Source organism: Moschus berezovskii, chromosome 6 (genome assembly GCF_049115385.1).
Source record: "Moschus berezovskii isolate FMDL1 chromosome 6, NW_MosBer_1.0, whole genome shotgun sequence".
In the NCBI taxonomy this organism is placed as follows: Eukaryota; Metazoa; Chordata; class Mammalia; order Artiodactyla; family Moschidae; genus Moschus; species Moschus berezovskii.
The window spans coordinates 55,950,748-55,967,526 of record NC_142465.1 but is presented as its reverse complement, the minus strand read 5'-3'; the positions used below and the strand labels follow the sequence as shown (position 1 = coordinate 55,967,526).

Genomic DNA, 16,779 nt, shown 5'->3' with positions numbered 1-16,779 from the left:
TCTCATGGTGTCTTCACAAACATTACCTGAAAAATTGTCATTTTGACCTATGTGGAAGCCTACTCAGGAACTTAATACAATACGGCTCTGACTGCATATGTCCTTTGGAAGGGTTGTCTCCTTTCACATTACTTTTTAAACAAGGTAAAATGAAGTGAGACATTCTGTGTTTAGTCTTTTAAGTTTTAATAATTTCTACCTTTTTAGCCATAGTGATTGGCTGTAATTTTTCAGTAATAAGCTGCATTTTGTAAGATTTCAAATCTGTTAGAAAAACAGAAGAAAAGAGTGTTGATAAAGGGTAATGTCTTACTTCCAAATACTTATTTCTTATCTTTGGACTTTCTACATAGTTTTTTCCATATTAATTGGTTTCATTTATGAAACAATTTGCATACTAAATTATTTTTATAATGGCTATGATTTCATTGTCATTTTATAGTAGAGAGTTAATTAGATAATAACAGCGATAGTCCATTTTCCCTCATTTTTCTTAAATATGAATTTTCATGTTTCAGCTGTGTAACTTTTTTTTTAAACATAAGTGTACTTGCTAATTTGTTCTGAAATATTTGTATAAATTTTTCTTCTTTGTGTTAAAAAGTACCTTAAGGCTTTGTAAAATCACTTCTATGTAATTGATATTCAGTGGCTCTCAGAGGCTATAAACACTGAGGTTTTATGTTTTTAATGAATAAAACCTCTTTGGTCATTTCTATTTGCACTACTCTGTGGAAACAAATGAGGGGAGTCTAACTGAGCCTAGAAGTGTGGTCAGAGTGAGTTTGTAATTCTTGAGCTGAGTTTTCATAGGATAAGTAGAAGGCAGTCAACAGAAGAAGGAAGTCATGCTAGGCAGAGGAAAATAGCATGTTTGTATCCCATGTAAAAGAAGTTTCGTACCGAAGGTGATTGGGAGCCATTAAAGCTTTCTAAGATAGTAATATGATCAAATTTATATTTACATTACTGGAGGGAAAAATTAGAGGGGATTGAGATTGAAGTAAAGAGAGCAGATATTTTAGGGATAATTGCATTGAAGTAACAGTAGGGGTTGACGGAAAGTTGCTTGCGTTGTGGTAGACATGGGTGAAAGACTGGGTATGGGTTAGAGAGATTTAATGCAAGTAAAATTAACAGGTCATAGTGATGTTTTTTATGAGGTAGAAAGAAAAATCTGTGATGCCTTCCAGATTTCTGGCTTACGAAACTGTAAATCATTAAGAGGAGGAAATTTTGGGAAAAAGGAGTAGTGATGAATATTTATTTTAAGCCGATGTGTGACATCCAGGTGGAACTGATCAATAGGTGTTTGAAAATAATGGTTCGGCACTTAACAAGGAGGTCTCAATTTTAGATTTAGGAGTATCAGTTATACGTGTTAGTAGAAAACATAAGAACAGAAAAAAATGGTCCAGGAAGAGTGCACAGAATGAGCATATCAGGGCTAAAGAAGGAACTCTGAAAGTAAGAGCATTAAAAGGGAAAGAGCCTACTGGGATGACTAAGGTTAAGGGTATGGGCTTCCCTGGTGGCTCAGATGGTAAAGCGTCTATCTCCAATGCTGGAGACCCGGGTTCGATCCCTGGGTCAGGAACATCCCCTGGAGAAGGAAATGGCAACCCACTCCAGTACTCTTGCCTGGAAAATCCCATGAACAGAGGAGCCTGGTAGGCTACAGTCCATGGGTTAACAAAGAGTCGGACACGACTGAGCGACTTTATTTACTTACTTGGTGAGAGCAAGGTCCCTGAGAAAGCTGGAGTATTGAGTGCTTAAGTGTATGAACTGGCTTTCAATCTGAGAAGAGACACGTTATTTTCTGATAGAGGAAGGTAAGGAGAAAAAAAATGGATTTGAATGTGATAAATTTGAACGAGGGACGTAGCAGAAGGATAGAAAGTTGTGGGCAGTTTGGCCTGTGGCCTCTGTTTTCTTGGTAAGATAGGAAACAAGCTTGTTGCTAGGAGTAGTTAGTGGTGAAAGAAGTGGTGGGTATGAAGTTTGAGAGGAGTAGTGGATCATGTTGTAGAGGTGGAGGAGAAATTGACTTGGAACACTTAAGAGTCTTGGCAGGAAAAGTAGTTGAAATGATGATGGGTTGTGAGATCTAGGTTGGATTCCCAAAGAAAGCAATCCAAGACAACTTGTATTGGAAGATGGAGAGGTTAAGGAACTAGCAGCTATTTAATTGAATTGGTCCAATTTAATTCAAGAGCAGTGGCATTGGGGAGTGAGAGAGCTAGAAGGATAAAGACGGGACAAAAAGGGGCTATTGGATTTCAGATTGCTAAGTAGTGCTGCACTAAAGGGTAATGAAATCCAGGGAGTGGGTGACAGAAGAGGAAAGGGAATGAAGGTCATTGACTTGAGATGGTCACAATTAGGATTTTGGATGGATTTTTGTCTCTCTCTTTTTAAATAAAGTGAAATCAGTGAAGGTGTATATAATAAAATACAAGTAGTCTTCCCCGGTTATGTACTTTGTGTTTCTTATACATTTAAGTTTTGTTTGGTAGGGGATTTTTGCCTAAAAAAGCAAAGGTTGTCGTGGCAAAGTTCCTCAGTGTCTGGTGTTTCTATGCATTTAATTGGCTGAGTGGGGCCCTTTGGTGAAAGAGATACCCTCTACTCCCATGACAGGATTCTCTTTTTAACCAGCTGTTTGGGGACTGAGGCCCAAGTCAGTTGGCTATTCTGGTAGGGTAAAGATCTTATTTTCAAGACCTTACGACAGTGAATAATGAGGGGTCGATCGTGCTTACATGCTTAATTGGGAACTGTTTTCCTTTAATATTTTATATCATACTATAGTTTTTTTCCTGTTGACATAGGTCAGAGAAATTTATGATGCAACCAATTGTGTTCTTCTCATTAGCATGAAGAATAAGTCCATGTTTTATTTAGTTTTCATATTTTATTTTCAAAAGTGTCAATACTACTCAACAGTGTGACAAGTGTGGTAGGGAGTTATAAATCATTTTAGTCAAGACTTTCCTTTATAATACAATTCTATATAGTTGTGCAGACTTGCTAGTGATCTTTGATTTTTGACTCTGCTCTTTTCTTTTTATGCTCCTATTGACTTTATTCCAGGAAAGGCACATTAAACTCCTAGGGTCTATTAAATTATTTTTTTTCTGATAAATATTTTAGATGCTAACTTTGAGAGTAGTATAAGCAGTAACATTTTCACTAAGACATCTAGGAAAATTTTACAAGCTTATTACAATATTCCAAAAGTGTTTTATAATGAAAGCTTTTTAAAAAGCTTTGGATTAGTCCATGACATGTTTTATTTATTTATGAAAGTTAGTACCATAACCAATGAAATTTATTGTTAAAGTGCAAAGCATAACATAGCTTTTTTTTTTTTTTACTAAGATTTTGACAGTTGTATTTTTGCTTTCATGAAATTGAATAGAGAGCCAAGGTCAATGAAAACATAGTTTAGTCAGAAAATAATGTATTATCTTGTTAGCACTAGGCTTTGGTGATGTGGAAGACATAAAAAACAGTGTTTGAGGCTAATAAATCAAAAAGGAAGACAGTCTCCAAAAATGGAAATATTTTCTTTTTTCTTTCTTTTATATAGTAGTAGTATTTGGGGGCTTCCCTTGTGGCTCAGTTGGTAAAGAATCCACCTGCAATGTGGGAGACCTGGGTTCGATTCCTGGGTTGGGAAGTTCCCCTGGGGAAGGGAAAGGCTACCCACTCCAGTATTCTGGCCTAGAGAATTCCATGGTCCATGGGGTCGCAAAAAGTCATACAGAAGTAAACGACTTTCACTTACTTAATAGTAGTTAGACTAGTAAGTAGTAGTAGTAAGACTCTCTGGAGTCTTCCAGGCTCCTCTGTTCATGGACTTCTCCAGGCAAGAATACTGGAGTGGGTAGCCATTCTCTTCTCCAGGGGATCTTTCCTACCCAGGGATTGAACCTGGGTCTTCTGCATTGTAGGCAGATTCATTACCGTATGAGCCACCAGGAAAGTTTATTTTCAACCATGTACAAAATGGAAGGTTTTGCTATTACTCTTAAAATTTAATAGAAGTTAGTTTCTAAAGTGTAAAGCATGACAGGAAGTACAGAAATCAATGAGAAACCACCTTTATCTTCTTTAACTCAGAGTTGAGTAAAATATTGTCTTTCTAGTAGTGTTGTGGGCTTCCTGGTGGCTCAGAGGTTAAAGCGTCTGCCTGCAACATCCATGGACTCTGTTGCAACATGGTATTTCAGTTTTACAGGTATAAGGAAGCTATGGCTTGGAAAGGTCAGTAACTTGCAAAAGGTATGCGTGCGTATCAGTTGCTCAGTCGTGTCCAACTCCTTGCGGCCCCATAGACTGTAGCCCAACAGGCTCCTCTGTCCGTGGAATTCTCCAGGCAAGAACATTGGAGTGCATTGCCATTTCCTTTTCCAAGGGAATTTCCTGACCCAGGGATTGATCCATGGTCTCCTGCATTGCAGGCAGATTCTTTAATGTCTGAGCCAGCAGAGAAGGCCTACAAATGGTAGTGAAGTTAGAAAGTGAAAGCACTGGGACGTGAATCCATGTGCATCCATTTCTTACGTCTTCATCTCATCATGTTGCAGAGTCTTTAAAGCACATTTGTTTTTATCATCTTTCCCATTTATCTGCCTTGCTTCCTTATTTGTTACTGTTTGTCATTCTTGTTTTGACTTTTGTAACACTCTACTTTCCTATTTCTCCTTCCTCTCAGTATTCTTTCTCTTTTTCTTTACATATAAGTGTATCCCAAGTTCTGTCTGGAGACGTGGTCTTTATCTGTGTTCATCTCTTTTGCACTTGCATCTACTCCCATTGTTTCTGGCCTTACTTCAGTGCTGCTGCTGCTGCTGCTAAGTCACTTCAGTCGTGTCCGACTCTGTGTGACCCCATAGACGGCAGACCACCAGGCTCCCCTGTCCCTGGGATTCTCCAGGCAAGAACACTGGAGTGGGTTGCCATTTCCTTCTCCAGTGCATGCAAGTGAAAAGTGAAAGTGAAGTCGCTCAGTCATGTCCGACTCTTAGCGACCCCTTGGACTGCAGCCTATCAGGCTCCTCCGTCCATGATGACTCCAAAATCTACTGTTATCTCTGCTCTCTTTATTGAACTTAGACCTGTGCTTACAACTGTCTGTTAACGCATTATTGATCAGGGGATTTTTGCAGAACCTCATACCTGTAACTGGCAGTTTGTTATGTAAGTGAGTATTGAAACACTTGGTCAATAACATTCAGGTAACAAAAGACTATTAATAATGTCTCTGGCCAATAAGTTGTTAAACATATCTACTGGAGTATCTTTCACATACTTCAGACAGAACTTCTGGTAATTGAACTTATTTTTCTTAACACTTGTCCTGTCCCCTCATTTCACTTGTTCTGTTAATGGAATTTATTATTCTTGTTTCAGTTCAGTCGCTCAGTTGTGTCCGACTCTTTGTGACCCCATGAATCACAGCACGCCAGGCCTCCCTGTCCATCACCAACTCCCGGAGTTCACTCAAACTCATGTCCATCGAGTCGGTGATGCCATCCAGCCATCTCATTCTCTGTCGTCCCCTTCTCCTCCCGCCCCCAATCCCTCCCAGCATCAAAGTCTTTTCCAGTGAGTCAACTCGTTGCATGAGGTGGCCAAAGTATTGGAGTTTCAGCTTCAGCATCAGACCTTGGTTGGCAAAGTAATGTCTCTGCTTTTTAATATGCTGTCTAGGTTGGTCATAACTTTCCTTCCAAGGAGTAAGTGTCTTTTACTTTCATGGCTGCAATCAGCATCTGCAGTGATTTTGGAGCCCAAAAAATAAAGTCTGCCACTGCTTCCACTGTTTCCCCATCTATTTCTCATCTGTAGTTACATTTGGCTGTCTTCTGTCCCTCAACTCTCTTTATGCTATATCCATAGTCAGATATTCCTCCCACTTTTGTAATTTCTAATGTATCACTCCTCTTTTCTGTTTTAGCTATTATTCTAGCTCCCAGGTATCAGTCTTATCCCTGGCCTTTGGTATGGAATAATTAAAAGACGCTTACTCCCTGGAAGGAAAGTTATAACCAACCTAGATAGTATATTAAAAAGCAGAGACATTACTTTGCCAACAAAGGTCTGTCTAGTCAAGGCTATGGTTTTTCCCATGGTCATGTATGGATGTGAGAGTTGGACTGTGAAGAAAGCTGATCACCGAAGAATTGATGCTTTTGAACTGTGGTGCTGAAGAAGACTCTTGAGAGTCCCTTGGACTGCAAGGAGATCCAACCAGTCCATTCTAAGGAAGATCAATCCTGGGTGTTCATTGGAAGGACTGATGCTAAAGCTGAAACTCTGATACTTTGGCCACCTCATGCAATGAGTTGACTCACTGGAAAAGAGTCTGATGCTGGGAGGGATTGGAGGCGGGAGGAGAAGGGGACGACAGAGAACGAGATGGCTGGATGGCATCACCGACTCTATGGACATGAGTTTGAGTGAACTCTGGGAGCTGGTGATGGACAGGGAGGCCTGGCGTGCTGTGATTCATGGCGTCGCAAAGAGTCGGACACGACTGAGCGACTGAACTGAACGGAAGTGAATGCCGCAAAAGACCATCCTGTATGTTACCACCAGATTAATGTACTTAAACAACTCAGAAATCCTCAATGGCTACTTTGTACGTACAGAACTCCTCAGTATAACATTTAAGACTTTCTTGATCTTCCCATCCTTCTTTCATCACCCTCAACTTTTCCTCAAATCCCTTTATACTTAAGCCAAACTCTGTTGCTTGCTCTTCATTTTCCGAATATGCCCTACTCCTTCCCTCCTCCATGATGTGGCTTTTGGTAGATTTTTTTCCTTTTGCTGGCCTAAAATCATCTCCTTCCATCTTTTAAAAGTTACAATCCTACCCTTAAGTTTAACCCATGTTGCTTGTTCATTTGTTACATGAATGAACCAACTTTAGAAATGATGTTCTCATTTCTTCTCTCATTCTCTCATTCATTTATTTTTTCATTTGTTCATAAAGTAATTTTTGAAAACCTGCCATGTGCCATGTACTAGCTGGTTGCTGGGCAGGAATAGTTGCAACTCCTGCCCAGGATTTTCAAGCTGAAATGTTTTCTTCTGTTTTCTGAACCTTCATTGAAACTTATTTTATGTTATTTCCTTATAACTCTTACATTTTTCTTTTCTAAATAGCTCCTTAAGGAGTGTCAGTTTTGCATCTTGTTTATCCTTCTGTCTGTTATGCTGCTGCTGCTGCTAAGTCGCTTCAGTCATGTCCGACTCGTCGCGACCCCGTGGACTGCAGCCTACCAGGCTCCTCTGTTCATGGGATTTTCCAGGCAAGAGTACTGGAGTGGGGTGCCATTACCTTCTCCTCTGTTTGTCATAGTTCAAAGCATTTATATATCTGAGAGGTACTAAATAGATACTTGTTGGAGATTAAATTTTTAAAGAAGAAGAAAAGGAATACTGTGTATATAGGCATACAATATATATCAGTTCAGTTCAGTTGCTCAGTTGTGTCCGACTCTTTGCAACCCCATGGACTGTAGCACATCAAGCTTCTCTGTCCATCACCAACTCCTGGAGCTTACTCAAACTCATGTCCATTGAGTCAGTGATGCCATCCAGCCATCTCATCCTCTGTCATCCCCTTCTCCTCCCGCCTTCAGTTTTCCCAGCATCAGGGTCTTTTCTATCAGGTGGTTCTTTGCATCAGGTGGTCAAAGTATTGGAGTTTCAGCTTCAGCATCAGTCCTTCCAATGAATATTCAGGACTGATTTCCTTTAGGTTGGACTGGTTGGATCTCCTTGCAGTCCAAGGGACTCTCAAGAGTCCTCTCCAACACCACAGTTCAAAAGCATCAATTCTTTGGCGCTCAGCTTTCTTTATAGTCCAACTCACATCCATACATGACTACTGGAAAAACCATAGTTTTGAGTAGACAGACCTTTATTGGCAAAGTCATGTCTCTGCTTTTTAATATGCTGTCTAGGTTGGTCATAGCTTTTCTTCCAAGGAGCAAGCATGTTTTAATTTCATGGCTGCAGTCAGCATCTGCAGTGGTTTTGGCCCCCCAAAGTAAAGTCTTTCATTGTTTCCCCATCTATTTGCCATGAAGTGATGGGACCAGATGCCATGATCTTAGTTTTCTGAATGTTGAGTTTTAAGCCAACTTTTTCACTCTCCTCTTTCACTTTCATCAAGAGGTTCTTTAGTTCCTCTTTGCTTTCTCCATAAGGGTGGTGTCATCTGCATATCTGAGGTGATTGATATTTCTCCCAGCAATCTTGATTCCAGCTTGTGCTTCATCCAGACCAGCGTTCCTCATGATGTACTCTGCATATAAGTTAAATAGGCAGGATGACAATATACAGCCTTGACGTACTCCTTTCCCTATTTGGAACCAGTCTGTTGTTCCGTGTCTGGTTCTAACTGTTGCTTCTTGACCTGCATACAGATGTCTCAGGAGGCAGATCAGGTGGTCTGGTGTTCCCAGCTCTTTAAGAATTTTCCACAGTTTGTTGTGATCCACACAGTCAAAGGCTTTGGCATAGTCAATAAAGCAAAAGTAGGTGTTTTTCTGAAATTCTTGCTTTTTTGATGATCCAGCGGATGTTGGCAATTTGATCTCTGGTTCCTCTGCCTTTTCTAAATCAAACTTGAGCACCTGGAAGCTCACGGTTCACGTACTGTTAGCTATCCACATGTAATCTGCATTTCGGTCTTTTATTTGATATATTAAGGAAAATTTGTTAGCTAGAAGCTAGAGGGTTTTTTGTTTTGTCTTTAGTTTTTAGCCCAGAGGTTTTGAATAGGATTCCATATAGGTATATATTTTTCAGAGCTTTGAGATTTTAGACTAATTACATGTTATAGAAGAAAATCTTATTCATTTCAGTGTAGTAATTGTTTTATAAGCATATTGTCCTCTAGGGAGTGTTCTGGATCTATTAGATATTCCCAGTGAGGACTTGACTTTAGGTCTTTCGATTTTACCTGAGTTCTGAAATCCTAAGTTTGCAAGGCAGCTTCATACCTCCCTAGTCTCTTGAGTGCATTATTCTCCTTAAGTTGCCATTAACTTGAATTTCACATTTTTTCTTTAACTCTTGTTTCATGCTATATCCTGTGAATAATTAATTTGGGTCTTTGGTTAATTTGTTCTAGTTTCGAGACTCTTCTTTCATAGATGTTTAAAAAAAATAAGTACAGTTTTTGTTTTGTTTTTTAAAATACAACATAGAGGCTTTGGTGAAGAGAAGCAGTATTAATGTTACTATTATTAGTGTAAACTTGTCTGGAGTTCTAGAAGTGGACATTTGCTGATTCCCTTCCCAGCGTTCTTTCCCTCTTGCTTTCTTTAGTGATAGGCTGCTCTTTTCCTTCATTTTCAACTCTTTGGATTTAGATGAATTAATCTTCCGTGCTCCAGGATACCGTGATTAGTTTGGTCTGATTTAATCTCCATATCCGCAGTTCTGTTTCTGCCCACACACCCACACACAGTGCCAGTGTGTGCTCCTGGGAAGGGAAAGCTTCCTCTCTGTTCCTCAAGTGCTGCTTGAAGAGACCTTTTCTCTCGTTCTGGATCGTGTCATATGAGGTTGTGAGGTGTTGAATGCCTGGAACTAATTTTATTGCCAAGTTTTGGAGCGGCCTGAGGATGAACCTACTCATGGAACAAGACAGAACCAAGAGGATGGCAGAGAACTGAAGCTATAGCTGTGATGGCGATGTGACTCTGGATCAAATTTCCTTTGGATTTTTCAATGAGTGGAAAGTAAAGTCCCTCCCTCTATTTAAAACTTTTCCTTTGCTTATTTATAAATGTTTATATATATCCTCAGTAGTTCCCTGGTGGCTCAGTCGGTAAAGCGTCTGCCTGCAATGTGGGAGACCCAGGTTCTATCCCTGGGTCGGGAAGATCCCCGGAGAAGGAAATGGCAACCCACTCCATTACTCTTGCCTCGAAAATCCCATGGATGGAGGATCCTGGTTGGTTACAGTCCATGGGGTTGCAAAGAGTCGGACACGACTGAGCAACTTCACTTAGCTTAGCTTATATATATCCTCTGTTTGCATAATGATAGGCATTAGTAATACAGGGAGATGAATGAAATACATTTTTTATCCTCACAGGGCTTACAGCTAGATTGGAGAAACAGACATGTCATAGGAGAAACAGAATAAACCACAGATACAAACCATAGATGGCTCACAGAGATGGAAGGACTTTTTGATACTTGCCATAGAAAAACAAGTTATGGAAGAAATTATTTCTGTTACTGCTCTTGGTGCCAGAAGCAGAGACACCTGCACCATCTTCATGTTGTTAGCAGTGGCTTAATTTCAGCAAAGCATTATTTGTCACATTAAATGAGTGTTCACTTTGTTTGTGAATTTGTTGGCTTTATAATTTAAGAGTTATAAAAATATGAGGTTTATTTATAATTTACTAATATTTATATGTACTTAAGCAGGGTGACAATATACAACCTTGACGTACTCCTTTTCCTATTTGGAACCAGTCTGTTGGTCCATGACCAGTTCTAACTGTTGCTTCCTGACCTGCATACAGGTTTCTCAGGAGGCAGGTCAGGTGGTCTGGTATTCCCATCTCTTTCAGGATGTTCCACAGTCTGTTGGGATCCACAGTCAAAGGCTTTGGCATAGTCAATGAAGCAGAAATAGATGTTTTTTTGGAACTCTCTTGCTTTCTCCACGATCCAGCGGATGTTGGCAATTTGATCTCTGGTTCCTCTGCCTTTTCTAAAACCTGCTTGAACATCTGGAAGTTCAGGATTCACATATTGCTGAAGCCTGGCTTGGAGAATTTTGAGCACGACTTTACTAGCGTGTGAGATGAGTGCAACTGTGCGGTAGTTTGAGCATTCTTTGGCATTGCCTTTCTTTGGGATTGGAATGAAGACTGACCTTTTCCAGTCCTGTGGCCACTGCTGAGTTTCCCAAATTTGCTGGCATATTGAGTGCAGCACTTTCACAGCATCATGAGGAATGCCGGGCTGGAAGAAGCACAAGCTGGAATCAAGATTACTGGGAGAAATATCAATAACCTCAGATATGCAGATGACACCACCTTTATGGCAGAAAGTGAAGAGGAACTCAAAAGCCTCTTGATGAAAGTGAAAGAGGAGAGTGAAAAGTTTGGCTTGAAGTTCAACATTCAGAAAACGAAGATCATGGCATCTGGTCCCATCACTTCATGGGAAATAGATGGGGAAACAGTGGAAACAGTGTCAGACTTTATTTATTTGGGCTCCAAGATCACTGCAGATGCTGATTGCAGCCAGGAAATTAAAAGACGCTTACTCCTTGGAAGGAAAGTTATGACCAACCTAGATGGCATATTAAAAAGCAGAGACATTACTTTGCCAACCAAGGTCCATCTAGTGAAGGCTATGGTTTTTCCTGTGGTCATGTATGGATGTGAGAGTTGGACTGTGAAGAAAGCTGACCGCCGAAGAATTGATGCTTTTGAACTGTGGTGTTGGAGAAGACTCTTGAAAGTCCCTTGGACTGCAAGGAGATCCAACCAGTCCATACTAAAGGAGATCAGTCCTAGGTGTTCATTGGAAGGACTGATGCTAAAGCTGAAACTCCAATACTTTGGCCACCTCATGTGATGAGTTGACTCACTGGAAAAGAGTCTGATGCTGGGAGAGATTGGGGGTGGGAGGAGACGGGGATGACAGAGAATGAGATGGCTGGATGGCATCACCGACTCGATGGACATGAGTTTGAGTAAACTCCTAGAGTTGGTGATGGACAGGGAGGCCTGGCGTGCTGTGATTCATGGGGTCGCAAAGAGTCGGACACAACTGAGCAACTGAACTGAACTGAACTGATACGTACTTAAATTTGTCAGCAACTGGGTAGGTCCATGAGACATTTCTTTTTCCTTTTCAAAGATGTCCTTACACTACTCCGTTTTCAGAGACACCAGTAGATGTTGATTAGGGAGGCCATTGAAGAGTAAGGCAATTGAGGATGGATGGAGGACAAGGTTTTGAGTGGAGAAATTTCTTACTTTAGATTGATAAGAAGTTTGAACTAAGGTTTAAAAATGACATTTGAGAAGAAAAAAAGCACAAGATGTGTTCACTACGTAACCTTTGTGACTGATTATATTTGTGGAATCAGGGATAAACCTCAGATACCTGGTCAGTGAGTGCATGGTTCTGCTGCTGTTCACAGAAACAGAGATTATAGGGGGAAGACACTGGCTTTTCTGAGGCTAGCGTGGAAGTTGGAGGTCTGCATGTGAGGTGATAGCATCTTTGAATATCTTGAAGTTAAGGCACCTTTTAAAAATATAGGGTAATAAATCCTATAGTTTAGGAGACAGTTAAAGAACAGGAATATAATTTAGGATTCTTCAGTATATAGAAAGTAACTGAAACCATAGGATTGAGATTGCCCAGGGAGAGTTTATTGGGAAGTTAGGCCAAGGATATTCTGTCTTGTCTTGAAAGAGGAGTCAGCATTTCAGTATTCTATCTTATCTTTTCTGTAATGCTGGCTTCTGTATTCAGAGTCCTTGGTGGGTGTGTCTCTTTGGGTCAGCAAAGAATTTTGTGAAAGAGAAAAAAGTATTTCTTGACAGACGTTAATTTTAAGATTAACAAATATTAAATGCTGCAGTGTATTTAATACTTTTGGCTTTGTTACTCAATTCATAGATTGCCCTTGGGAAATAGAGATTTTAGACTACCCATCATAACCTGTATCATCCCTATTAAAGTCTACAGAGCTGGGTCTTTGTATTTTTTTTTTTGTTTTTTATGAGGGTCAATTCAGAAAAATAACTATTTACAGTTGAGTAGTTCCTCTATCGGAGAAGGCAATGGCAAGCCACTCCAGTACTCTTGCCTGGAAAATCCCATGAACGGAGGAGCCTGGTAGGCTGTAGTCCATGGGGTCGCTACGAGTCAGACATGACTGAGCAACTTCACTTTCACTTTTCACTTTCACGCATTGGAGAAGGAAATGGCAACCCATTCCAGTGTTCTTGCCTGGAGAATCCCAGGGACGGGGGAGCCTGGTGGGCTGCCGTCTATGGGGTCACACAGAGTCGGACACGACTGAAGTGACTTAGCAGCAGCAGCCGCAGTTCCCCTATGGATGTATAAGTATCTAATCTATAAGTGTCTAACCAGAGTAGGGGTTACTTTTAAAGCAAGAAGTTAAAGATTCTTGTTCATACAGACAGTCTTTGATAAACAGAAGGAAATCTGAGTCTGAGTACTTCCATTTATACAGGGCACTATTGAAGATGTCCGCTAGGCTGAGTTATGAAGTAAGCACTGCATGCGGTGAGGGTGATATACAAGTGTTGTCAGTAAACATTGGTAATGAAACTTTCCAGCAACACAGGGTTCCAATGAGAATGGGGTGGTGCTGCAGTTTCAAAGTTTCACAGTAGAAAGTTGAATGAAAAAAATTAGCTATGAGATAGGTCCAGTTACATCTGAGTTAATAAACAGTCCTTTTGATGATTTCTTGAGTTTATATACCTTTTAAAACACTTGCTACTTTGAAACTAAAGAAAAAGTCATTGTTTTCTTTATTGTGTGGATGTATAAAATATTTGTTTAACATAAATTATAATTTAGTTATTTATACTTGTTTATGATTCATACATGGGTCAGTTCTTATTTATTTGAAGAGATCAAAATAGTGTCTGGCAAATCTGAAATCCATTACTGACATGTAGCATCCAGTATGCCACAGGACTGATTTTGGAAACTGGGTAGAATTCAGAAAGAACAGATTGCATTGGATTTATGATGATTTAGTTTGATATCTGTTTGATATCTGATTGAAGTAGAATGAAATATTGAATTTGAGCATAGGCACGGTACAGAGGGCCATGGTAAGGAGAGCCAGAGTTTGAACATTTGAAATGTTGATGCAAGAAAGTTCAGTGACCATAGATTAATTTCAGTTGACTTAGTAAGAAAATTAGTTAAGACATTTAAAGTGGGGTGTATGAATATAACAAAGTATACATAATCGTTTCAGTGTTACTGAATTTTTATAGTAGTAGGTTTGTTTTGGTTTGTACATCTTCATACTGTATCCAGAATCTCACCACTCCTTACCGTCTCAGTCATTATCACCTCAGGCCTATCCACCATCATAATTTGCTTATGTTATTACAGTAGCCTCTTAAATTTTGCCACATGTTGGAATCACCTGAAGATTTTTGGAAATGACAATGCGTGACTTCTACTGGCAGTCATTCTGATGTAACATTTGGAATGGGTTGCAACCTGGGCATCATGATTTTTTTTAAAGCATCTGATGTTCTAACATACACTGCCCCTAGATAATCTGAAAATCAATAATCTTTCCATGAAGTAATTTATTAAAGTTTCTTAAAGTCCTAGATATCCATTAGGCTTCATAGTTATAAGCAATGGGAAACTAACTTGGGCTGATGTAAGCAGAAATGAAGTTTACTGATAGAACATTGAGGGGCTCGTAGAATTGGTAGAAGACTGGATGAAGCTAACCTTAGAAAGTACAGGAATGAGAGGAGGCTGAACAGCTAAGAACCACTGCAAAACTCATTGCCACTGAGAGCATTACTACTGTCTCTGCTGAACAGTGAAGTTGGAAATTCTCTAATCACAGACAAGGGCTTCACGTGCTTGGAATTCCACAAGATGACAAAGGTATACATTGTATAGCCTACAATGTGTTTATTTTATGCATCAAGCCACTGCTCCTCAACCTAGTAACCTATAGGACACTGAGTTCTTCCGTAATTATTTAAAAAACTTCATTGCCTTCTACTACTTGTCATTTAGTAAACATTAAGAGATAACAGAATAAATGAACAAGTAGCAAGCAAATTAATAGGAAAACTTGAATATAATATATGAATACTTGTGTATTATTTTTGGAGGTATAGTCACCAGTTTAAGTATAAAATGGGCATGTTTCTTAATAGTAAAAATGTCCTGAGTTTCTATAATGGAAGTTATATATCAACATTGTATGTTAGCAGTGTCCAGTAGAAGTATAATTTGGGCAACATATGCAATATATGTGTGTAATTTTAAATTGCATTTAAAAAGTAAAAAGAAACATTTAGTTTTAATGATATATAATATTTAACACAACTCAGTTCGAGTAGCCACATATAAAGTGCTTAATAGTCATATGTGCATATTTAATTGCTAAATCGTGTCTGACTCTTCACGACCCCATGGACTGTAGTCTGCCAGGCTCCCCTGTCCCATGGATTTTCCAGGCAAGAATACTGGACTCTGGATCGCCATTTCCTTCTCCAGGGTATCCTTCCAACCTGGGATCTAACTCTTGTCTCCTGCATTGGCAGGTGGATTCTTTACCACTGAGCCACTGGGGAAGCCTAGTCACATGTAGCCAGTGGCTACCATATTGGACATCACAGTCCTGTGGCACAGTGTAAAATGCCATATGACTTTCAAGTACTGCCAGCTCAACTTGCTTATGCTGAAATGATTTAGACACCTTATGAAAACTGAATGTTTTAAAAAAGCACAATCTAAAAGTAATGACAGGGTTCTTGGTTATTCATTCTCTTCTAATTCAAAGCAGTTTTACTTGAGTTTGCAGTGTTTTACAGTTTTTTTTATGGTTGAGAGAGAAGTGTGAAATGGGAAAGAGAAACCTTTTTTTTTTTTCATTAGTCTTTGATTTTATTATTTTTTATTTTCTGAAGATGTAAATATGAGGATTTAGGGTATTTCAGATGCAATTGAAGGCATAGAAAGGCAACATGCTTTTGCAATGTGGAGTTTGCATGAGAATAATGAAGTTAATCAAACTTTATTACATTTAATGTATGTTTCACTACTAGACTTTAGTATCTGAAGTTTGTAAAATAAAAAAGATAGTAGTGACTGACTCTGTGCTTGAGATTTTATCATACATGATTTCTTTTCCCTAGATAATTCATGTCAATAGTAAGTTTTATGTTCTAATTATTTTTATTCTTGCAGGCTGCTGAATCAGGAATAATAAAAGTTAAAACAATAGCTGCACGAAACACCGAAATTTTGGCAGGTAATTTTTTGCATTAAAAATTCAACAACTAAAGTTTTACTAATGGTAAAAGTAGAATCTTAAAACCCATCAGTTTTTTTTTTAGTAATATCTCTTCCTTATGCTCCAGCATGCTATCCATAATGATAAAGAACATGTAAAAGTCCCTAATTTATGAATTAAGTTTCCCAGAGATGAATGCTATACTCTTCTCTGAAATCAGAAAGCTTAAAACTACTAACTCCTTAAAGGCAAAGATTTTTCATACTCATCTTTGTATTCTCCTCCTCCTCTTGTCAGTCACCTAAGATACACCTTACCCATAAAAGACATTCAATTAATATTTGTTGTATTGAAAGAAAGATTGGTTTTCAGACCACCTTCCCAGATCTATTTTATCTTTGATATAAGCAGGGCATTATATAGATTTAACATTCTTTTGATTGATCCTAGTTTTGGGGGAGGAATTTTCCAAAGTTTCTCTGGCGCCCTTTTGATACTCAGTCTACCTCCTCTTTTTCTTCATGCCTTTCTGTTCTTGCCTCAATAATGAACACGCAAAAGAAGGAAACTGGCATTTTTGAGAATCTGTTACATGTGATGCATTTGTGCCAGTTGATCTTATATAGGACAACCTTGTGGGGAAATATTCTTTTTTAATAGTAGAGCAAATTGAGATTCAGAGAGATTTAGTGGCCTAAGGTCACATGGTAAGTGGTGGAATCAAATTC

General features: G+C 39.1%; 1 protein-coding gene across 5 annotated transcripts in view; it reads left to right on the top strand.

The window, feature by feature from the left end:
* Positions 1-16,779, top strand: part of MON2 (MON2 regulator of endosome-to-Golgi trafficking) — a 131,109-nt gene that overhangs the window by 2,577 nt on the left and 111,753 nt on the right. For 4 of the 5 annotated variants that reach the window (XM_088837067.1, XM_055396462.2, XM_055396460.2 and 1 more), the window contains exon 2: positions 16,006-16,069. The exons of the other annotated variant lie outside the window; for it this stretch is intronic. In XM_088837067.1, the coding sequence (XP_088693193.1) occupies positions 16,006-16,069 (64 nt within the window). The remainder of the gene's footprint in view (positions 1-16,005; positions 16,070-16,779) is intronic. 5 annotated transcript variants of the gene reach the window in all.